This window comes from Struthio camelus, chromosome 2 (genome assembly GCF_040807025.1).
Source record: "Struthio camelus isolate bStrCam1 chromosome 2, bStrCam1.hap1, whole genome shotgun sequence".
In the NCBI taxonomy this organism is placed as follows: Eukaryota; Metazoa; Chordata; class Aves; order Struthioniformes; family Struthionidae; genus Struthio; species Struthio camelus.
In genome coordinates this window covers 30154644-30178300 of record NC_090943.1, presented here as the reverse complement: position 1 = coordinate 30178300, position 23657 = coordinate 30154644, and the positions used below count along the sequence as shown (strand labels likewise).

Sequence of the window (23657 nt, the reverse complement as noted above, 5' to 3'; positions counted from 1 at the left end):
AACTGTTCTTCCATAAAACACCTACAGTACTTACCTCATCCTATCTGAAGGACATCAGTGTGCTTCATAAATATAAATGGGAAACTAGTAGTCAAGTGAAAGCTTTTACATGAGGACAAGCTGATACCGTGTGCTATTCTTCTGTTATTTCAGTAATACGCAGATGGAAAAATCAGTATAATCTGAAAAGCAATTTAAAACTAATTTTATATGTGCTTATGTGTATAAGCTGTCTTTCTACATATATGATGAAGCTCTCCATGCAAGATGGTTTATCTAGAAAGGACTATTGTTTGCTGGCTAATCGGTCGGCTGTGAGTCTACCAGCATTTATGTGACGTATTTTGTTCTGAGACTGTGTACACTACATTGTAACTACGTGTACCGTTCTTGTCAATGCTTTTGAGATAAACCACTATTTCTAGGAATTTGACATTCTGCTATGTAAAAAGGCTGAAAACCAGCTCTGCACTTCATCTCAGTACATGTCCTGCTCTGGAAACAAAGGGATCAGCTAAGCCTGTGAGTTTAAGAATTGATACTCTTTCTCAATTTTGTAAAGCAAAATTTGATTTTAAAAGAAAAAAAGATTTGTTTTTGTGTGTGTGTGTGTATGTGTTTTTTTTTAAGAGGAATACTACCAGTATGGGTTCTTGTGCTTATGTAGGAGCAAAAATAGTCTTAAAAATGCTGATGTGGTGCCAAATTTCCATTTCTTCATGTAGGCTAAAGCTTTTATCTCTTAACAGTTTGGGTGTTGACAACCAATGGAGTTCGAATGGGTTTAAACTCTTAAGTTTCAGACATAAGCAAAAAATAACCTTATGATGTGCAAACTTGTTGTGTGTTATCTGCAACTGATTAACTTGTACATATTGGGGTTGGGAATAGAAAAATTCTAAATGACAGTGGAAGAAACAGGGCCCTAGATATCATCCTCTGTTTAGACTGCATGAGGAATTAACCAGGATAATTTCTGATGTTAATTGTGTATTCTAAAATATTTATTCTACATGAGAGGCATAGTAATTGTTTTTGGAATAAAACAGCTCTTACAGTACTCTCTGCAGGAGCTACTGGTTATCTTCCTTGTGTAGACAGTATTAACTATGAATTTAAAACTTAGTGAAAGACTGATGATTGTGTACTTAGCACCAGTAGTACTACTCACATCGTTGGGTGTATTGTTTGCAGAGAGGTGCGTAGATAATACTCCAAAATGACAGAAGGAAGACCCAAAGCATCCATGTTTCTTCATACCCTATGCGTGATTTCTACTGTTGCAAGTCCTTAATCGCACAATCTCAGTCATTTAATGCATCCGCTTGTATTCTTGTGGTTTGTTTTCATGCAATTTACTAGCCTGAAAAAGAAGGCAAAGGGAGTATTATATTGGCTCAAACTTCTTCTGTGTAAACAGACTCCAGTTTCACTCTGAATCGTCTGTTGTTTTGAGTTATTCATGCTTGCATTTTTCTGTACATCTAGTTTTGTTATCGATACGTCTCTTTTGATCTTTAAAGGATCAAAACAAATTGTCTAGAGTAAATGAAATTTTTGCCAGTTGAGTCCTGATAAATATCGAAAAGGAGAAAATGGAGGAAATCATGTGTAGAAATATGTTACTTCTGGAAGTATTTACAGTGAAAGAAAAAATTGGTTCCAGTGGCCTTCATGGGGTACACCATGGGCCAAGTGCAATGTTGCTCAACATACTGTTGAATTTTTTTTTTCCCTGAGTAATTCAGCAGATCACCGTTACATTTCTGTTCTGAGAGAACTGGTGTAGGGAAGTGTTCATACTACATGATTTAGCCATGTAACTCAGGTGGTTAATTCAGAAACTTTCATTTCTGTTCACTGAAAGGAAAGTGGTAAGGTTCCAATTTAGGTGCTCTGAGTTGCTCTTTGGAGGCACTTTTGACTGTTATAGGTTGCTTAGTGAAAGTAAGGTTCATATTGTAATTTAGGCACTGCGATTAGATGATTGAAGTCAAACAGCATGAATTTCTTCCCTCCTCTGGTGTATGGGTATAGTGGCAGAAGTTATTCTTCTGTATAATGGATATTCTTTCCTCTGTGCTTCTTCTAAGAATGTGTGAAACTTCTTTCTAGATGTCAACGTCTGAAGTCAGATGAACAGAGTGATTCTGTTGATACAAATTCTCCCTTACAAGGTTGCAACATTTGTTTTCCTAAAAAGTTGTGGATAAGCTATAAGATACATGCTTCTTGGAAAAAAGCAAGGTTATGGATCCATCTGTGGTAAAGGCATCAACAAAAAGCTGTAGTGAATGTAACTAACTGTGCTAATGCAACACTTGCATACCAGTTAGGCTGGCTTCTTGAATTAATAAACAAGTGCATCAGTGGGTAGTCTAACAGAATTAAACTACTCATGGAATTAAAACTGAGCATGGATGAGTCTGCAGGATTAGAACATCAGTAAGAGCTTTAGAGGGAAAATTAAATCTTATCATTTGTCATAGATATATCTTAGCTGAATTACAGTGGTAGCTATTCATGTAGTTGGCCCTATACCTGTAAGTATCTTGCATACTCAAGTACCTATACAGGCCCTGAGGTCAGTTTTTACTACTGTCTTGCATTGGTAATGTAATTCAGATCAATAGGCTGCTCCATTTCCTTTTGCTAGGGAAACATAAAATGAAAGATGACTCATTGGCTCTGCACATCTCTAGGCAGATCAGAGAAGAAACAACTCTGCCATAGCTAATCTTCACCTTGCAGTGAGACTACATCTTGTGCTAGAAGTCCATTTATATGATTCAGTTGGATCACCTCTTTGAGGGAATAGAGGGGGGTCAGTAGGTTGCCAACAAAGAGCTGTTACAGAGGCACAGATGGCATTGATTCCCTAACCCAAGCAGATTGCTTCCTTTCAGAGTACTTTACATAAATGAATCTATCAGTCTTACAGCTAGAACTCTTTGAAGTTCTCCTTGTATTTTATTACCTAGTACCACTCTACTATTCCTTTTAGGAGTCTCTTGGAAAGCTATTGGTTTTAATAAAACGTTTATAAAGTGAATCAGCGACAATGCATGATTCTGTCACACTTGTAGCTATAAGTTGATTTTTTTGTTTTGTTTTTTGTTTTTAAGTGAGAATTTGATGGGATTTGAGGATCCTGAGAACATATTAGCTGCCTTAAAAGGATAGTTAACTGAGAGGATACTGCTAGCTATTAAGTGAAAGTGCAAACTTATCTCCTGTGTCTGTTTTCATGAACAGATTATGGCTTGTTGTATTCTGCTCTGTTTTTCATTCTATTCTCTTTTGTTTCTGGATGCATCTCAGAAGAATGTATTGTTTGATCTACGGCCTTCCTATGTAACTATAGTAGGTTATCTTTGGATACTAATCTTGGCCTGTAGATCAGCATTCATGAACTGTAGATCAACTTTGAAGGGATTTCAGCTCATCCTTTGGTTCTAAGAACTGGTGGCTGAGTCAACGGTTTGTTTTAGAGACGGTTGAAAAGATTTCTGTTTGCAGTCTCTGCTTGCTGTTTTCTTCTACAGGATCTGTTGGCTGAGCAATTAGTCTAAGTGCTATATAATCCATGCTCAACCAAAGGCAGATACCTGAATGAGAGGAAAAGATTGTTGTGGTTATTCATATCCCTGTAACCTAGAAAAGCACTGAGATCTGAATTTTGCTTACCGTCATTTTTTATTTTCTGGTAAACATAAGTGTATCTGAGTGATGTTAATATACAGCATTGTTTGTTATCAATTTGACTGTTGGAAAGAAGGCAATCATAGTGACTTTTTCCTATAAATAATCTCCAGACACTAACTGGATAATGTTGTTTAGCTTTTGGGAAACCAGACAAGTTGTGCTGCAACAAACTATAATGCAATAAGGCTGAAAAAGAGAAGCAAGCAAGTACAAATGGAAGGTAAGCACAGGGAGTGCTAGACTTCAGGTCCCTCGAATCACCAAGATAGCATTTTTGATAATTTTCCTGTTTGCAGAGAACATCAATGGTGTACTCAAATGGTCTTGGAGGGTATAAAGGATAAGAGGATTTTCCACAGTCATGTGGAATAGAAATGCCATTCTCTAACAAGGGTGTCATCCATCATGTTTCCTTCCAGCAGCATGGTTACTAAAATATTCAATTGGTGATGCAGTATGCTAGAAGTATTATGAAGTTCTGTGTGAATTCCAGATATTTTGGCTACCCATGGAAATAACTTGTGGGTAGTCTACACAGCAGATAAATTGCAACAGATGCAGAAGTGACATAGCTGACTGTTTGCAGACCCATCTTGGTTTCAGCATGTCGTGTTAGCACATCTTGTTAGCTCTGACAGAGCACTGCCTGAATGCAATTGTGCTGTTTCTAAAGCCCGACTGAGTCTAGAAACCGTTCAGCTCTGTTTCACAGTGTCCAGGCCAATATGCTCTGTCAGACCTGATCTGGCTAAATGCGGTCCTCCTGTCTGGTATCTGTCTGCAGTCGGGGAGATGTGTGAAATATGCTAAAGTTTCTTGGCGGCTCCACAGAGGGTCAGCTAGGGATTTTCAGAGTGTCAGCAGAGTTTATGAACACAGCCAGGTTTGAATGGATTTGGAAGTTTTGGCGCTGTGATCTTGTCCTCTAGGAAGTCTTGTTACGGATAGGGCCAGCTCAGATTTGACGCTGAAACTGAGGGAGCAATCTGTCGCAGAATGTGGGGAAGCACATGAGGAATTACTGGAGCAATGTGTGAACTTCTCCAGAAAGCCTCAGATCCTCCACTTTGTCTACAGCAATCAACATGGGTCTGCATACAGTTAGCTGTAGTCTAGTAGTGTTTTCCCTGGCATGCTCTGTAGCACCTATTATCTTCTGTCTCTCCCCCTGCTCCCCGTTATCCAGAGTATCCCTACCTTTTGTTAGCCAAGATAAGGTGGCCTGTCACAGAGATTGGCTGTGATTTTTTTCAAAGAAGGTGCTGGTGGACTCTAGCTATTATCATGTGCCTCCATCGTAGTCAGGCTTGGCAAAGGACAACTCTAGTTATTTTTGGTCAGGATGTTCATCTCGTTCTTCGAAAGCGTGGCAGAGTTCGAAAGCTAAAGTACTCAAAGGTTGCATGCTCGCTCTTTGGCCTCTTTCTGCAGCCTCAGGGCCTGCATTTCATGACTGCAGGGATTCTTTATGTCATATGGTTATGAAGTGTTCCCTATAATACCTTGCTACTTACCTGGACTGTTTCCAATCCCTGTTTATTAGCATCTCATTTGCAGCTAGGGTTCTGTGACTGTGGCATTTCTTTGAAAAAACTTGCTGCTTTCCCAGCTGTTTTTAATAATTTCCTTTGTTAAACTGAACCAATATCTTAATGCTTTCTGGTTTTGGGGGCTGGAATAGACAGTAATAATACATGAAATTAGGAATCATTAAAAATGTGGATGAATTCCAGCCCCATCACAAGCTTTAAGATGACTGCTAAGACAATTTGCATAGCTATGCGTGTAGCAACATCTGAAGAATGAAAGTTCTCTTAATGTTGAAACAAGTTTTCAGGTATGAATGAAAATCAACATGACTAAAAGCTGAAAAAATTTTAGATAACATTGGAAAAGAAAACATTCTGTACTCTTTTGTGTAATCAGCGTTCGTGATGCAGTATGTGGTACTGCTGTCCGTTTATACCACCGTGGTGGAAAGTTTTCTGCAGTAGGAACAATGCTGTCAGCAGATTGCTTCTTTCCAATATCGTGATCTTTGGTGTGGTACAAATTTTCAGAATCATGCAGGTTGGAGGGGGCCCCTGGAGGTCACTTACCCAACCTCCTGCTCAAAGCAGGTCCAGTTAGAGTAAACTGCTCAGGCTGTATCCAGATGAGTCTTCAGTATCTCCAGGGACAAAGATTCCACAACCTTGCTGGGCAGTTTGTTCCAGTGTTTGACTGCCCTCATGGTGACATATTTTTTCCCTTATTTTTACATTAGAATTCCGTGTGTTTCAGCTTGTGTCAGTGGCCTCTTGTCCTTCCAGTGTGCACCTCTGAGAACAGTTTGACTCTCTCTTCTCTACATCCTTGCATTAGGTAGTTGTAGACAGCAATAAGACATGAGTCTATTAGTCTGATTTTCTTACAGCTGAACAAACCCAGTTCACTCGGCGTCTCTTTGTATGTTAGGTTCTCCAGACCCTACCTGCTGAACCTGCTCCAATATGCCTGTGTTTTGCTTGTACAGGGAGCCCAAAACTAAACAGTAATCCAGATGTGGTCCTGCAAGTGCCTATAAGGATACTATGGGAACTGTGACAAAGCCATTACTAAAGGTATACAACATTCACTGCTCTCCCCTCATCCACCAGAGCCAGTCATCTGATTGTAGAAAGTAATCAGGTTAATCAGGCATGACAATTTGTGGTAAATCCCTTGGTAACTCCATGCTGCCTGTTCCCAGTCAACTTCTTGTCTTTCATGGGGATGGAAATGGCTTCCAGGAGGATTTTCTCTGTGATCTGTCCAGGAACTGAGGCGAGGCCGAGGCCCTTTTGAAAATGTGTATGATGTTTGCCTTTCACCAGTCATCAGATGTCTCCTCTAATTGCCATCACCTATCAAAGGTGTTAGAGAATATCTTTGCAATGGCATTGACCAGCTTCCTCAGCACCCCTGGATGCATCCCATCTGGTCCCGTGGACTTGTGCATGTCCAGATGGCTTAAGTACTTCCTAATTTAATTTTTTTTTTTTTTTTTTTTACTGTGGGTAATGCTGCATACCCACAGACGGGGACTGGCAGAAGGCTTCGAGAGCTGGAACACCAGAGGGCAGACCTTCCAGTGAAAACCAAGGCAAAAGTGTACCTCTGCCTTTTCCAGGTTCTTTGTCATACAGTGAGCCTATTTTCCTTAGCCTTCCTTTTTGCTGCCACTGTCTTTATAGAGTCCTCCTTGTTGCCCTTCACATTCAGGCTGGTACCAACTCCAGCACAGCTCTGGCTTTCCTGACTCCATCCCTACCTGCTCAGACAATGCTTCTGTATCCGTCCTGGGTAGTGTGTCCCTACCTCCGTCTTCTATGTACGTTCATTTTGCATTTGGGTCCAGGCACACATTCATCCATCCTAGCCTTCTGCTAGTGGTGCTCAAGCTTCTGCCCATTGAAATGGGCTATTTTTGTTTTTTGAGGAGGTTGTCCTTAAGATCAGCCAGCTGTCCTGGGCACCTTCTGAAAACCTTGTTAGGGGTATGACATACTTAGTGAGATCATATGTTCCTTGGAAAGAAAATCCTAACATTAAATCCTAAAAACTGATACATTTGCGGTTGAACTCAAATACAGATGCTAGAATTCCTGTAACACACATCAGCTATGTCTCCTTCAAGTAAATATTTCTATAGTACGTTTTCTTCTACCTGTTTCTCACTTTAATATCTATGTTAATACATAATTTCCATTTCAGTAGAGTTTAACTGTAATGCTTAAACATGAAATATCAATTAGTGTGTGGTACTGGAAATATTACACAAGTGTTATCTACCTTGAAACAAGTACTGTATGAACGGAATTGACTTAGGCCACAAATTAGTGTTCAGACTTGGGTGTCATTGATCTCAGTGGTACCCTAAGTTAACATCAAAAACAATGCAGAAATCTGGACTTTCCGGAGTGTTCTCAATCACTGAGAAGTATGAAACTCAGTCAGGGAGTTCTCTGGCATAATTGATTTCTTTATGAAAGTTCCAGTTCCTTGAACAGCATCTGAAATGAATGGAATCTAGGGAATTGTGTTGATGGAAATAACAGATGAAATACCACAAGATCTGTCAAAAGTAATCTAATTCTTTTTGAGCAACCACTGTTCTGTTTACTCACTCCCAGTCCTTACCAAACTACAAACTATCTTTGTAGACCCTCAATTCTCAATTGGAACCAAAAGCTAGGTCTGTATTGCTAAATAAAACTGGCCGAGGGATTGAGCTTGAGCACCAGACTGCTTTTGTTCATGCAGTTTAATTGCTGTAAGCTCGCTGGCATGTTTTTGGTGTGTAACACTTAGAGCTCTGTAGGACCTGTCTCTCCTGGCATGGTTTGGGTGATGCAAAAATGGCAGAAACTGTTTCCAGTAGACAGTATAGGCAAGAGTCCGCCTTGGTTTCCTTGCAGCCTGTTCAGCCATCCCAGCAGGCCTTGCAGCCTCAAACACCTCACAGGCCTTCATGTCCCATAGTAGGGCAAGGAATATACAGCCTTCGTTTTCATACTGTGAAAACACTGTTCTAATGACTGTGATAAAGTGTGCACAGGCACTTTGAACTGAAAAAAACACCCAAAGAACGTCTTATGGGTATGGGGTACTATGTAGGACTTAGAGCTGAGTAAAGCCAGGAAGATCCCACAGGCAAATATAAGGTTAGATGTTTAGGAAGAAAGAATGTGAGCTCTACTTGCAAAATGAGAATACTGCTTCACCATGACCCTAACATTTCTAATTATTTATTTATTTTTAAGAGAGACTGGTTTACAGAAGAGTCTGGTGAACAGGTGCTGTATGTAAAGTCAGTGCCTTAGGTACCTGTTCCCTGGGCTAGTGATTACACTTTGTCCACGTAAATATGCATATTATTTCATCCAGATAGGCTGTTGTTTGCTTCCTGTCAAACCATAGTGTGCCACTGAATAATTGAGTCATAGATGTGTAAACAGGCCGAATGCTGTGTTCTTATCTCTTTCACACACACCCACAGTTGAATTGAGGACTAGTGTTAAAACAGTGAAGTCAAGCATAGAAGCATTAGAAAATTCGAGAGGTAAGGTTGCCTGTGCCTTATGGCTCTAGAAACTAAAGCAAAGCCAGGACTGATGCTGCATGTGCTCTCGCGCCCTTGTATCACACACAGAATGGACAGCAATCAATGGACAGCAGTTCTTTCTTTCTCTTTGTTCAGTATGTGGCTGTTGGCTTTCTATTTAAACTCTACCCTGGAGACAGAGTTATGAATTTCCTCATGGTCTCTCGTGCAATGCTTATCAGAGCAAAAAATTTTTATGAATTAGAATTTTTGTGAAGTGCTCAGCTCATGTTCCAGCATTCTCATGGCAACTTGGCCTGGAAGTTTTGCAGGTACTGACTAACAAAGAGGTTAGAATCAGAAATCTGGGATTTGGCTCCAGCCTCCAAACGTGTGCACTTCGTGGTAGGGGATTCTCAGTGGAAGTGCTCAGGTTTGATTCCCATGTCCCAGGTTCTGCAGTCTGTCTCAGTCGCTTTACCACTCTGGGTTTGCCCTACTCTCTTGAAGTAGCTCCTCAGACGTTTCCAGAGTCGTGTCTCCCTGCTGCAACCTCCTTTCTCTCTGCTAAAGGTCACTTCTGGCACCGTTAGCTTCCTAGCTGCTCATTCAATCAATGTTTTTTCAGTCAGCTTTCTATGTAAGTGCAGCCTGTTCCGTATGTTCCTTCTGTTCTTGGTCTTACCAAAGGCCATTTCCCAGCAGCCCTATCTAACCAGCTTCTCTTTTGTCTCTTCTGTGGTCATGTTGGGGTGCCTCTGTTTGTATGCTAGCTGTATGCTGGAGAACAGAGTTCTCTCTGAAAGCAGCAAAAGAGAAGCCACGTGCTCATTTTTTATAAGGAGAGTCTGGCTTCATTTGTAAACTTGGCCTGGGAAGGTTTGTGCTCAGTTGCCTGTGGAAAAATGGTGTGGCTGCCATCTGGTCAGCACTAAGTATAGTGAGAGACTTGAGTACTCAAATTGGAGATACGAGCTTATAAAACCTGAAGTCCAGACTTCCTATCTGGGCCCAAAACATGAGGTAGCTGGTGTTTTTCAAAACTGGATCAATGAGACATTTGACTCTCTTTCTGGTTGGGCTATGTTGTGGCTAAAATTTTGGAAAAAGATAACTGAGGGAGACACCTAGCATTGAGAATTTTGCCTTGCCTGGTCAAAAGTTACTGAATGTATTCCAGCTAAAAATGTAGTTTTTACTTAGAAAACTTTGAGCAAATACAACAATAGGCAACACTTAGATGTGTTTGTCATAGGTTTAAATGAAAATTCTGTGTTATATGAGGAAAGCGTTTGGCCCTCGGTTTGATAAGTTTTGCCATGACATGGTATAGAAGATGCTACAACGTGGTAATTTTTATTTGTGACAAGAGAGGGGTATTTTAGTATCTAAATTCTATTCAGAATTATATTTTAAAGATGCTTATTTTGACTGATAAATTTTTATTTTGTTTAAGTGCCTGGAGAAAATAAAGAAACATGGATGGTCATAAGTAGTAAGTATCTTCTTCATTTTTATTATTCTAAAAAGCTAATAGTGTTAGGCCTGTTGATTTATCAGTGCCCAGGTCTATCATGCACTATGTTCTGGCCTCTGGTATTTCTATGAAGTCACTGGTAGACATGCTCTTTAAAAAAGAATAAAAATAAAAAATGAAAAACTGCCAAGTTATCATCAAAGAAGGGAAAAACAAGTAAATTGGCTAGTTGGAAAAATAGCATGTGTTATCAATTTCCTGCTTAACAGAAATAACTGTGTGAACTGTTTTATTTAAAAGGATTTGTCCATGGTCTTCAGCTTTAGAATAAAGCACATTCTTCTTTTAGTTATACTTTATTATGTTTTTGATTATTTAACAACACCTATATATATGTATATATCCATGATTGCTTGACACAAAACCTATATATTAAAAGGTATTGACTAGTGTCTACCAGTAAAAAATGTTCCCCAAATATTTTGGCATCGTTCATCATCTCAAACATAAACAGGAGCCACGAATTTCCCCAAATGAAATTAGCAGTTAAATTTGCCTATTTTGGTAAAGGATTATATTCCTGTTATTCCTCCGATTGGTTTTTCAGTCTCTAATTCAAGAACCTGTATTAATCCCAGGATTATTTTTGTGACCTCATATTAATAACGCATTTTTATTCCTTTCACCATGCCCCCAGAATTTCTAGTGACCTCCAGTGAGGTAGATTTTTAAGGCTGGTTGACAGCAAATGAATTAAGATATTTTCTGCATTTGACCGCTGAACTGAGATATCGGTTATTTGCACAGCTGTAGCACAAGTTAAAAAGCACACAACTAGCTAAAAAGCTAGAGTCTTGATACCGTCTTGTGACCTGTTTCATTCTGAATTGTTTTTAAAGTAATGCTGTTTTTATTGGAGTTAAACGCCGATATATTCTATTTTCTCATAATGCAGGGGGATCTGTCAGGGAGGTAAATCTTCTTGTTATTATTAGAAGTTGTAGATTCTGTCTTTTAAAGATGCAACAGATATTGATTCAATATATGCTTCACCTGGCTTGATATGCTGTCCATTGTCAGAGTGTGCATAATGATTTGTGCAAAATTGCACGTTAAATGTGTGTTTTGCATGTTACATATTTTGTGCTGTAGTACAAACAAGGCCCTTTAATCTTAATGAAGTTTATAAAGTAAACTCTTCAATAATAATTCTTAACATAAATTTAAATGGGTGCGTATTTTGCTTTTAGAGCTTGAGGAGTAACCAATCAGTGCTTTATATGATACACGGGTTTCGAATTGTTTGTCCTTGCTTGTTTCCAGTTTAATTTCTTATCATCTCTTTGATGATTAAACCACTCTCTCCTAAACTGCAGATTAAAAGCAACAAACGCAAATAACAGATCACTGTCAAACACGTTTCCCCGTGAGGTTAAACTCTGTCATTAGTAACTACATAGGGCAGAAGTGCCGCCCTTTCTTGGGAGTGGATGCGCCAACGGCTTGTTTCAGAGTGGCCGTAGCATTTCATGACTTAATGTGTTTGCCGTGTCCGAGGACTTCTCGGGGGAAGCATCTCTAAATCATGTTGTGTGAACTGATCTAGTCAGCAAGATCTCACTAAGGCACCCCAGTTTGTCACCCCACAGATGGAAATTTTTTTTTTTATATTAAGTAAACTCAACCTCTTTAAATTTTTCTAGAATATTTATTACTGTAAGTTTCAGCAAGCTTTCACTTTTAAAGATCTGCAAAATCACTGCAACTTTTTATATGTGTACATAGAGGAAAGGACATCTACTTTTACAGAAATTAATAATGGAATAACTCTTTCTAAAAGAGATCAATATTACATTGTAAAGCTGTATTTCTATGCTTCGGATGGCTTAAATGTTGCGGAATATGCAGATTCTGTTTAGATTACACTGTTTATTAGAGGGATGCCTATCATCGCTTATTACAAAGTAGTTGTTGGAAAAAAAAATAAATAAAAACCTTTTATGCACATACGATCATTTAGTCCTTGCAGATCTACATAGTAAAAAAGACATGAGCTATCAATCCGTCTTGCACATAGCATGCTCAAAAGAGAGGGATATTCTTTTTTTTTATTTTTTATTCAATTCTAAAAGAGGAAGCGTAAGAAGTGGTCTAATTCCATCCATAAAACGTACTTTCTGAAATCCTGACACTGCTGAGATTGCATGAAAATTCCACTGTCTGTTTAAGCAAGTCTACTAGTTCCTATTAAGTCTGCCCTACTATTAGTTAGATCTACTTGTTCTAAATATTTTTATATATTTTAATTGCATGGGCTATAAATCATTTCATCATATGTTGGGAAGAATTATTTACAGTTGATTATTTGGCAATACTGCATACTAAAGATATTCAAATGAAAATCAGTTAATATTATTTTCCAGAGTGGGATGGGAAATACTTGTGGAAATATAGCACTAATTTTAATAGCTTTGTTATTAATATGTTATGAGTAAATGCATATTAGAATACATATGCCTGCATGCAAATATTATATTCTTGATGGAAGTGTATTTACTTAGCTTGTCAGACTTATTTTTTAAGCATCCTGTTGAAGTATTGCAATTTTTTTTCTTAATGTTTTAGCAGTTATTCAAGGGAATTTTATGATCAATATGCTCAAAGCCAAGAAAAATCTGTGGTCAATAAAATGCAGCAGAAATACTGGAAAACAAAACAAACCCTTATAAAAGTCACAGGAAAAAAGGAAGATGAACATGTTGTGGCTTCAGATGCAGACCTGGATGCAAAACTTGAGGTTTGTAATGTCTACATAATGCATATTCTCCAATTGTTAATCTTAAAAATGTTTTCATTTCTGTCAAGCATCTATAATGTGTGTGTGTGTATGCTTATGTATGTATATATATATATAAAATTTAGTTATATGAACATTCACGTTATTACCATTCTTTTGTTATCTTACTGTTAATATGCTTTCTAATTTGTACAAAAGTACTTTATGGGGAGTATACTGTCATTTTGTAACACAAAAGAACATGTCCCTCAGACTGTATGTATTTTGAGCCCAACATCTCTTGTATCCCTTTTCAGGTTTTTGGGGCAGTTTTTCTCATGAGGGGCTGGGGGTGCAATTCTGTCTTACTATCTTTTGTGCTTCTGTCAGTTTAAAACATATTATTTTCTTAAAAAGAAAAATGTAATCTCTGCTATAGCATTCTTTCATAAATACCACTTTGCAAAGAAAGATTAAGGTACATAGTGCACTCTGCTCTCTGCAGCTTGTGTGCGGATTAGTGGTTTTCAACATGTTGTCCAAAGGCAGTTTCTGAAAGTTGGTAAAGGGTAACCAAAAAAAGAATCCTACTATGTGATGAATCCAGTCCTACTGTCAATATCCCCATCCCCACTGGAAAAAATATAAGGCTCTACAAATGGAAAAGCTTGAATATCTTTTACACAGAGCAAAAAGAAAGTGGGATCCCACAGTATAGTAACCAAGATAGTGTTTAGCTAAGTTTTATCGGTATCATTTTGTTACATAAAGGTAAATGTTTTACATTACTGTTTTTCTTGCAGTCGTAGAAAGCTGTTGACTTGCTCTTCTGGGTTCTATACATGTTTTAGCTGAAATCCAAGTGGTTATTTGACAACAAAAAATCTTGTGATAGTGATAACTTGCAACATGATGATTTCAGCTGTGTGGTTTTCATGATCGGGTATGTCAAGCATGTTGAGGTAAAACAAGTTGGAGGAACAGAAACAATGTTTTAGAGGCATATCATTGAGTTCCTGCCATGCTGTTTGTATTGCAGATTCATCAGTAAGGATGCTTTGTTAGCTCAGGTGGGATTGAAAAAGGGAAATATGTGTTTACGAGCTAGAAAAGGACAAACATTTTCACTTGGACAACAACTTCACTGCAAGTCATGCTCTCAGTTTAAAAGGCAAGGCCCATGTAAATGTACAGGAAGTCAAGCAGATGCGAAGGATGACAGGTTCTGTGCCAGCAGTCCATTTTGCTTATATTTGTGTAGTGCTTGATATAGTGGCGTTTAGGTTTAAGTTAGATAGAAGATTTTAGAGGGGTTGCTATGAGTCTGTCTGTCTGTCTGTCTGTTTCTAGAAACTGTCTCCAAACCTGGTCAAGATTCTTGAATTTTTTCTTTATTTCCTTTGAAAACAACAGCTTTATAAATTTGGGTAGAGAACTTCAGCGTGGAATTGTGCCAGTAAAGAGTCCAGTTAAAATAAATAATTTTCTGTTTTGATATACATATTTGCAAGTTTGTGACACTATACTTTGCGGCATTAAAATTTTAGTATACGTATTGCCATTTAACATGTTTCAGTGACATTTTTGATAGACATTTTAATAGCTTTTTGTTCTGGTGGGGGTTGTTTTTTGAAAAAAAGAGTTTTGTAAATGTCTCCGTATATATCTAAAGATATCAGTAAAAAAAGAAAAATGTAATTTAGTTAACTATCAGCTGTTTTGAATAAATGTTTTTATTTTTATTTACCCTTTGTAGGTTTTGATTGTTCTGTCTGTAGTTTCAGTGAACAATTTGATTGAAAGAAAAGCACAATTGATAAGAAAAATACTTTTTTCAAGCTGGAAAGACTACTTCTTGTTCCAGAAGGAAATAGCGATCCCTAATAATTTTTACAAAAATTGAGACAAGCTCCTTCTTTGTATTTTAATATTCAATGTTTCTTGCGTACACTTACAGGTTTTTTTTGTGCCTGTATTCTGTTTCAATTTCAGCTGTTCCATTCAATTCAGAGAACGTGTATGGAGTTGCTGAAAGCAATTGAACTATATCAAAAGAGGATTTGTTGTAAGTATAACCAATTACTGTAGCTAAGAGGAATTCTGTAGTGTGGAATCATCTAACTAGTGAAAAAATAAAAATGAGAATGGGGAACTGCTACTGTTTCATCATAGTTAAAATTAAAGATAACCTTCACTGCAAACAGTTTTAAAGGCAAACTTGCTTATATGCTTAAAGGTTTCCTAGTTCTTCTTAAGTTTTATGTTTGATATTATGTAGTGATAGCCAGAAACAATTATGGAAATAGGCTTGCTGTTTAAGGGTTTATTTTTCATTATTTACTTGGCCTGTCTAAATTCACAAGTGCTTTGCCTTAGAAATTCTAACTTGTTTTTCATCAGGCCTGACTGTGAAGAATATAGGGCTCATTACTAGTTTGGCAATTAAGTAATCCACACTATTACAATGAATTTGATAAATGGCTGTAACAAATGGACAGTCATTAGTGAGAAACAGAAATCTAATTTGGGAAGTTTCAAACAGGAGGTTATATTAAATGACCTCCAGAGGTCTTCTCCAGTCAGTATTTTTGAATTCGGTGCTGCCATGATTTCTGGCCTGGAAAAGAGTATCAGCTTTGCTGGAGATATCTTTTAATTTTATTTTCTTTTGTTGAATGTCATACATACTTTCTCTATTCTCTTCCTCCAAAGAAGCAAGTCGGAGATAATGTTTCAGAATATTGAGGTAGAATTAGAATACAAAATAGTCCTGTGAATCGAGCATAAGCAGTGTTTCACACTAGTAGGTGAAATCTCTGATAAAAAGATGTATGTGCAACATGTTCTACCGGAAGTTCTACCAGAATATGCTATGGATCTGCATTGGATTTGACTGTCAAAACTTAGAAAAATGACAAGAATACTTCAAAAGATCTTCTTTTATAATAGAGACTATTCTCCCCATTGAGAGTGGGAAGAAATGGATACCATAGGAGACAGCCAATTTGGAAGACTAATGTATGAGGCCATAATGAAATATTTATATGAGGATGCAAGATCTTGATGAACCAGGATTCCAGTTTGGAAGTATCCAACTTGTCAGTGTATAAAGACTTTTAGTTTTCATCCTGTTCTTGTTTAAAAAACACTTTGTTATGAGTAGAAATATTTCAGATATTTCAAGTAGAAATTCAAAAACAGTGTTAGAAATGAGTAAATATTAGAATTGTATAATGATCCTACAATGTAATTTTAAAAAAATGGTGTTTAACACGAAGAATTAAATTCTTCCTATAAAAAAATTCACTTCTGTAGTTGAGCATGAAAAAAGGGAGAGCAAGAAAAACAAGCAAGTAAATGAGCTTTAGGCAGCATAACTCAGAATTACCTTCAGTGAAAGTATGCTAACTTAGATCATCTGAGGTAGTCCAGGTGCTACACAAAGAATAAAAAAGAAGGCTAAAAATACTTTGATCGGGCCACTGTTTGGCCCTTTATGTAATCAAACCAAGCTTATTCCTTTATTCAACAAAGAAATAGCGTGTTTTTCCTGTTGCCTTTCAGCACTGACGTAATTTTGTGGTTCATGTTACAGTATAGCAAACCTATCAATGGATCTCTCAAGTGAATCTGATCCTCTGTTTCATAAATGCGGGAATTCCATGAATTTTTTTTTTTCCTTTACTACTTGGTTTTGGAGTTACTTATTCTATTTGGTGTTAGGCCAGTGTTAAACTGTTCGAGACCTGTTAAATCACATGTTTGACTGCTTGTTTATTTTTCCTTAGTTCTATCTCAGGAAGAAAATGAATTGGGGAAATTTCTTCGATCACAGGGTTCTCAGGATAAAACAAGAGCAGGAAAAATGATGCAAGCCACAGGAAAGGCCCTCTGCTTTTCTTCTCAGCAAAGGTATATATGTCATCGTTACTGTCTGATTTACAAAATAGAGGGGATAACGGTGGTTGATTCTCTGTTGCCGTATTTCCTATTACCATTCTAAGTGTATGAGAAACCAAATGCCAAATGATACAAAAATTATTATTGGCTGAAACTGCTGTAGTATTGGCAATACTATTGGCTTGCTCTGTGCAGTTTTGCCTGATCCTGATTTTAGGCACGTGGCCCTGCAGTTCCCCCACCCACACTTGTACAGCTCTGGAATTGCTGAGCTGAACAAGTGCTAGCTGCATGGCCTCTCCAGCAGTGGGATTGTAAGGAAACTGTTGTCGGCTCCCTATTTTCTGCTTGGTGAACTTCTCACTCTGCAGAGAAGTGCTAGAGCGGGCCTGCTATGGAGGTGTAGGTGTCTGGGACCTGGGAGGCCAGGGAAATGGGTAAGAGAAAGCCATCTTCTGGACTATGGACTGTCGTACTCCAAATGGACAGGGGAGAAGGAAGGAGTCTAAATGCTGTTTTTTGCTTTGCCTTACACCATGAAGTTCCTCAGAAAAAAAGCCTAGATTCCCACTGAGCTTGGATTGGGTAGGAGCAACTCAATAAAAGGTGAGAGGGACACGCAGGAACATACACACTTGCTTTTGTCTAGAGTTGTTGAGATCTCACTGAACCTGTGTTTGAAGGGTTTAAAGGTGATGGTACTTGATGGTATTATGAGTGTTATGATGCTTTTTTCCTAGTATTGGTACTGTGAAAGCCTGAAATTCTTTATCATTCACACGGGAAAATGCTATTCCATCATGTAAGAAATTATGAATCAAATTCTGTGCTCTTGCAGGATTTTTCAGTGCTCTTAAAGCTGGAACATTTCACAGCAATAGTTAGCTTAACAGTGCAGCTGTTTGGCTCAAAATAAAACATCACACACTGATTTCGTATGTTTATCTTGGGCTAGAGTTTGGTCCGTTAGCACACCCAGTAATAGCTGTGAGTGGGATCTTTGAAACACATGTAAGGCACCTTTGAGCAAAAGCCTTAATGATTTGCCTCTTAAAGTTTAACTGTTTACAGAATCTCACTGTAAAACATGTCCACGTAAACTGAATTTTCCTTTGAATGCCTGGCTAGGTTCTTGTAGAATGTAGGGGAAAAATGTGTATTACACCCAAAAAAGCCACAATAAAATGTTCACATTTAAGCGTCTTTTTATGCAAGTTTATTTCAAAAGATGCCTGGGGAAAAAAATGCATCAAGTAAAAGAAAACCAGTTATTTGGCTTTCCTCCCCTTCTTGTGCTTTCCATCTTTTTGAGCCATCCTCATCTTAGACTCGGGACTATTCTTATTTGTGTTGTCTGCCGATAGGTAGCTCAGTAGCTGGAGGTCAAGAAGACATAATTTGCTGGCTTTTGGAGCTGAAATTAGGAATTCTGTTATGCCTTCAGAAGTCCTGAAGTAGCAAATGAAACTCGCTTTACACCAACATTGAGCTGACTGAACCCGTCCTAGTGAGGTGGCTGCTGGCTGCAAACAGGAAAGTGGTAGCAGCAGGAGGAAACAAAAGTTGAAGTAATCCTGTCTCCTTCTGAGAGCCCATTAGAAGCTGAAGTAATAGCGTAGGGAAGACAACAGTGTCCCCTACTGCTTCTTCAAAGTGCGATGTCTGGAACAAACACTTTAAGAAAACACCTGAAACCTTCCAAAAGATAAATGTCTTTCAAAAGAATTGTTCGGATTCCTTAAAAAAAAACAAAAAACAAAAAAACCAGATAATTATCTGCTTGACAGATGTCTTCTAAATTCACATGTACGTTTGAAGATTAAAAGGCTAATGGAAGTGCTTTTTCTGAGGCTTAACATGACAATCCTGATGCATCTGTGGTTTGTATCCAGTAATAAATTTCATAGGTATATTTTTAGAGTTATTAAGTGAAACTTGCAAGAAGGACTTTTAATAGCATACATATAAGCAGTTTGGCTAACTAAAATATATACACGTAAGAAAAGGTTCCTTTTTCACTCACATATGTAAGTGAAAGGAATAGCGAAAAATCACTACTAAAATATGAAGGGTTGCATACACAAAATGCATGCAAAATTACCCTGTTCATATGTGCCCTCAACAAAGTTGTGGGACTCTCTGGAAGTATAGTAACAATTCAGTGAATTCTTTTGACTGTGTGCACTACTGTTTTTGATTACTAGCAGAGTGGCAGTAGTTATGTTATTTGTCTGCCTTTGTGGATTTTTTTTAACTTGTTCTTCCTTTTATTCCTTCATGCCTTCCCCTAGATTAGCACTGCGTACTCCTTTGAGTAGATTATATCAGGAAGTGGAGACTTTCAGATATAGGGCCATCTCGGACACATGGCTGACAGTAAACCGAATGGAACAGTATCGAACTGAATACAGAGGAGCGCTGCTTTGGATGAAAGATGTGTCTCAGGAGCTGGATCCAGATCTTTATAAGCAGATGGAAAAGTTCAGGAAGGTATGAAGTTTCCGGTAGTTTGCTAGAAAGGATGCCTGATGAGTGACAGCGGAGCGTGATTTTGCTTCTTCTGAGGAAGACGTAATTCAGCAGCACTAAGAATGCTATTTATCATAACTGATCTTTTCCATGTGACAGAACTTCAGTTAATGTGATTGGAATACAGTATCCCTCACTGGGTAAGAGGGGGCTGTAAGGAAAGATGTGGTAGGAAGAAATAGCATTTTTCAGTAGTTAATTCAACTTCAACTTATATTTTGATGATTTAAATAATACATATTTTTAAAGAAGGTTATCTAATTTTAAATACTTATCTGTGGTAACTGAGTGACTAATGGAAGAAGCTACGTCTGCTTTCTGCAAGGGAAGAGAAAATTGATTTGTAACTAAAAAGTAAGTCCACACAGAATAACAGAAATCTGTTGTTATATCTCTGGATGGAGTTAAAGGCCAGCATTTTTTAAGTTGGCTGCTGTAGGATTTTTAGGGGGGAGTTGTGGAGGTGGAATTTGCTTTAACATCCTTGTAAGACAACTAATAATACTGTAACTGTTAAGAATGCACTCTCCATAAATCATGTTCATTCAGTGTAACTCAAGTCTGCTACGCTCCTCCCCTCCCAAAGGGCTTGCAAAAATGGCAAGTCATAGTAGTCTGCAGATTTGCTACCAGGTGTGAGCATAGACGTTGTTTGGACTTATCCTGTCCCAGTTGGTTCAGGGATGCTGAAGAGGCCTTTGCATTTGTTAGTGCAGCTCTGGAGCTGTTTTTTTTCCAAAGACTATAATGTTCGTAGTTTGGTGTTTATAAATCTTGACTACTATGAGGAGTTAGGATCGTAGGTGTAACGTGGTAGCTTGTGCTTTGAGTAAATGCAGTAAGAATTTTTACAGAAGCTGTGTCATAACCTAAAGCAGAAACTTAATAACCAGAAGTTAGGTTAAAGTGTGTGCACACTGAAAGTGTGGCCTTAGTACAGGTGATGTACAAAGGAGAACCCCTTTTCATTGGTGACCTAAGCAGTCTTCCTTCTGTGAATGAAAGTATTTGGGGATGAAAGATGCTTAAATTTTGATTTTTAAAAACTTGAATAAACCATCCTGATCAGGAAGCACTGGCATGTATGTAGACTATGCCATTATTTGTAAACTGAAACTGTGATAACAGCAATTAAGAAAGGGGTGGAACAGATAAAACTCCAGCTAGTCATGTCATCTTTATTTAATGTTTCAGTACAGGATATTCCGATACACCTCATGGAACCAGACTTGTATTTTATTATGCCCTGTGGGAAATGTTTATAATGGCAAGTTCTTGCAGGTAAAATAATTGGTATGGTCTTGGCCTCAGCCAATTGCTTATGCATAACGTTTGATTTATTAGAAAAACACTTTAAAAAATAGAATGTTTGAACAAATAAAGCAGAACTGGTAATGGTCATGCAAAACTGATTTATAGCTTTCTTGCAAAACAAATGCTATGGAAGGTAGAAATTACGTAAATGGCAAAGTAATTAAAACAACATATGTTTTGTGTGGTGAGCTGCCATAGTTAAAAAGTTGCTTACAAAATTTCAGCTGTCTGAGGCTGCTGTGCTTCAAGGTCAGCAAAAAGAAGACTTTTTAAAAGCTCTTACAATAGGAGAATTCCTCCCCCCCCCCCCCTTTTTTATCATGCAAGCGTTTTGACACATTTCTAATCTAAAGTGAGTTATGTTTCGAGATAAAGAAGCAATGAACTACTTGTATGCAAGCCAATTGTAAAATTCTGTAGCATTGCCTCAAATAGTTTTAAAAAAAGCCTTAGAGGGAGAATGTCTTTGAACCTTTTCTTTCCTTTGACTAGTTGTCAACTGAAAACCTTTTAGATCCATTGTAATGCAAAGAATAAAAAAGCTGTATACTTTGTAGCCAACAAAGTAAAGAAACACTCATGGTATCAGCTTTCATGCGTATCCCATCTGTGCAACAGGTATGTCAGACTCCTCTGAAGGTGTTAACAATTGCAGAAAACGAGCTTTCTTTTTCATTTTGCAAAAACTTTATAAAAATAAAATCCTAACCTATATGGATAGGTGTTGCCAAACAAGACACAGTAGGTAGTTTTTAGTCCTTTATGAATGTGGTAGACAAGCATAACTAGTGGTGGATACTGCATTCCTCAAAAATAACTCATCTCCCTTAATTATTGTTGTCTTTATGTTCTGTTCTTGCTTGCAGATCTTAATTGTGCCATAGTGTGGCAGTGTTATGCTAAGTTTTCAAGACTAATTTTGTATCTATAACAACAATTTAAGGAGTCATGCTAGTTTTATTTTGAGAAAGATATTGTAATTACAGATGTTTTGCTTTTAAAACATGCTATCACCAGAGAAGAAACGTTTCATCTGGAGCTGCATAGCTAGTCTGACACCAGCAAGCATTTAGTGCAGCGAAAAGAAAATCCTGACCAAGCACTTGGGGCAAAAAATTATTCTCTTCAGACTTCTAATTGTAAAAATCCTAAGTATTTACCTTACTTTTCTAGACATCTTTTTAGTTTTCAAGTAAACAGTTCTGTTTTACTGATCTTTAATGCAGCTTGTGCATTAGCAGTATTTATATCACTTGGTTATAGGAATGTTTCTCAAGTATGTAGCCTTTTATAATGTAATCCTAAATATATCATTATGTATACAGATACAGAACTTGCTTTTTGAGACCAAAGTTAAATCAATCCAGATGGGTTTTTCATACCTTCTCTCAGAGTAGCTCAGGCTAAAGGATCAATAGTTGAGTCAGTATTTTCAGAGCTGATAAAATCTGAGTTAAAACATTGACATTTTTGTAGTTCTCTTTCAAAACAGTGAGATACTTGAGACAAGTTTCTACTGCTGCTTTCAAGGCATCAACGTAAATATGTTAGATCTAATAATATTGCCACTTTCAAAGTGTTGCAGTGTATTTTAGCAATAATCTGCAGAACAACCTTTTTATGTTTTTCGTTGAAGATATCCATAGGATCGTAGTTCCTTGCGTCAAACCAAGGAAACAGATAAAGCATTTGCTTTTCCTTGCACAGTTCCATAATTGCCAAGTACCTCTACTCTTTTATTTTTTTTTCCTCCTATAAATAGATTATATGGATGCTTCAGTGCAGCTCTAGAGTAGTGGCCTTCTATCCCAAGTTCAGAGTTTGAAGTGCTGCTTGAGAGAATCTGAGCAGTGCCTTGGCAATGCTATGATATTTAAAAAATTTGAATGACTGAATATCTCTTATCTCCCCAAATTCTCCACCACTGATCAGGTTTTTAAGGCTCTTAAATTGAGGCTGTTTTATCTGGCTGATGACTGTGCACTCTAGCAAGAGTTCTGCTGTGGTGTCATAAAAATGCAGACCAAATAGCACAATTGCTGATGGCCCTCACCATGTCCTTCCCACAGTTCTGAAGAACAGGTAAGGTTTTTTTTTTTTCATGTGTTTTCAGGGAAGGCACATGCTAATGTGTTAGGCCACCAGGCAACAGCCTCCCGTGAGCACCCACAGGAGCACAGAAGAGGCTCTGCTCATCAATTTTACTTAATTAAGATGTCTCAGATGCTTGTACAGTGCAGTATGGACACTGTCACTGAACTTGGATGTTACAGTTTCTCCCATAGCTTAATTTTTTCAGCTCTTTTTTTTTTGCCTGTTATGCGGACCTTTAGGCCAATCGTAAGAAAAATTGCATCTGTTGCATTGCAGGATGTATATCGTGCTATACCACGGAGCAAATTAATCCTTTCTGTATTTTTTTTCCTTCCATCTTCCTTCCACTCCTCTGCTTCCCCTTCTTTCTGAGGTTTGACCTCTTGCTGGAGCAGCTTGGTGAATACCCAGAGCTGCCATTCTGGGATCTCTCAGCCAAGCTGAGCTGCAGTGGTGTACTGGGAACTGGGTATGTGGAGGGTTGGGCTCAGTTTCTCCCTGTTGTCCAGTCCTTTCTGCTTTCCTAGAACCGCTTTCCCAGGTGCTTTGCTTCTGTCTGAACCAAACAAAGCTCAGGTGGGCAGAAGAACAGATTGAAGCAGTACAGGGGTAAAGAAATAATGCGTGGGCTAGGTTTGCAGTAAAGCTTTGTAACTTCCATGAGATTCAGCTGCTTGGAATGCAGCGCAAGTCGGGCATCTGTATGGCATTCAGATGGTTCAGAGTTTGTAAACACAAACACCATGTGTGTTTGAAGGGATACGGTCTGGAAGAAAGCTGGTTCTTGACAGAATGCA

At 38.0% G+C, this 23657-nt stretch overlaps 1 protein-coding gene across 14 annotated transcripts in view; it reads left to right on the top strand.

Annotated features, from left to right (window-relative positions):
- The window catches only part of ICA1 (islet cell autoantigen 1), a 72023-nt gene that overhangs the window by 3804 nt on the left and 44562 nt on the right, over positions 1-23657 (top strand). For 5 of the 14 annotated variants that reach the window (XM_068934941.1, XM_068934949.1, XM_068934945.1 and 2 more), the window contains exons 2-6: positions 10227-10265; positions 12873-13044; positions 15016-15088; positions 16812-16935; positions 19215-19413. In XM_068934941.1, the coding sequence (XP_068791042.1) occupies positions 10249-10265; positions 12873-13044; positions 15016-15088; positions 16812-16935; positions 19215-19413 (585 nt within the window). In that variant the 5' untranslated portion in view covers positions 10227-10248. Of the gene's footprint in view, positions 1-425; positions 523-6220; positions 6309-10226; positions 10266-11202; positions 11220-12872; positions 13045-15015; positions 15089-16811; positions 16936-19214; positions 19414-23657 lie in introns of those variants that run through there. The other 9 variants (XM_068934950.1, XM_068934943.1, XM_068934946.1 and 6 more) reach the window with 7 other exon arrangements.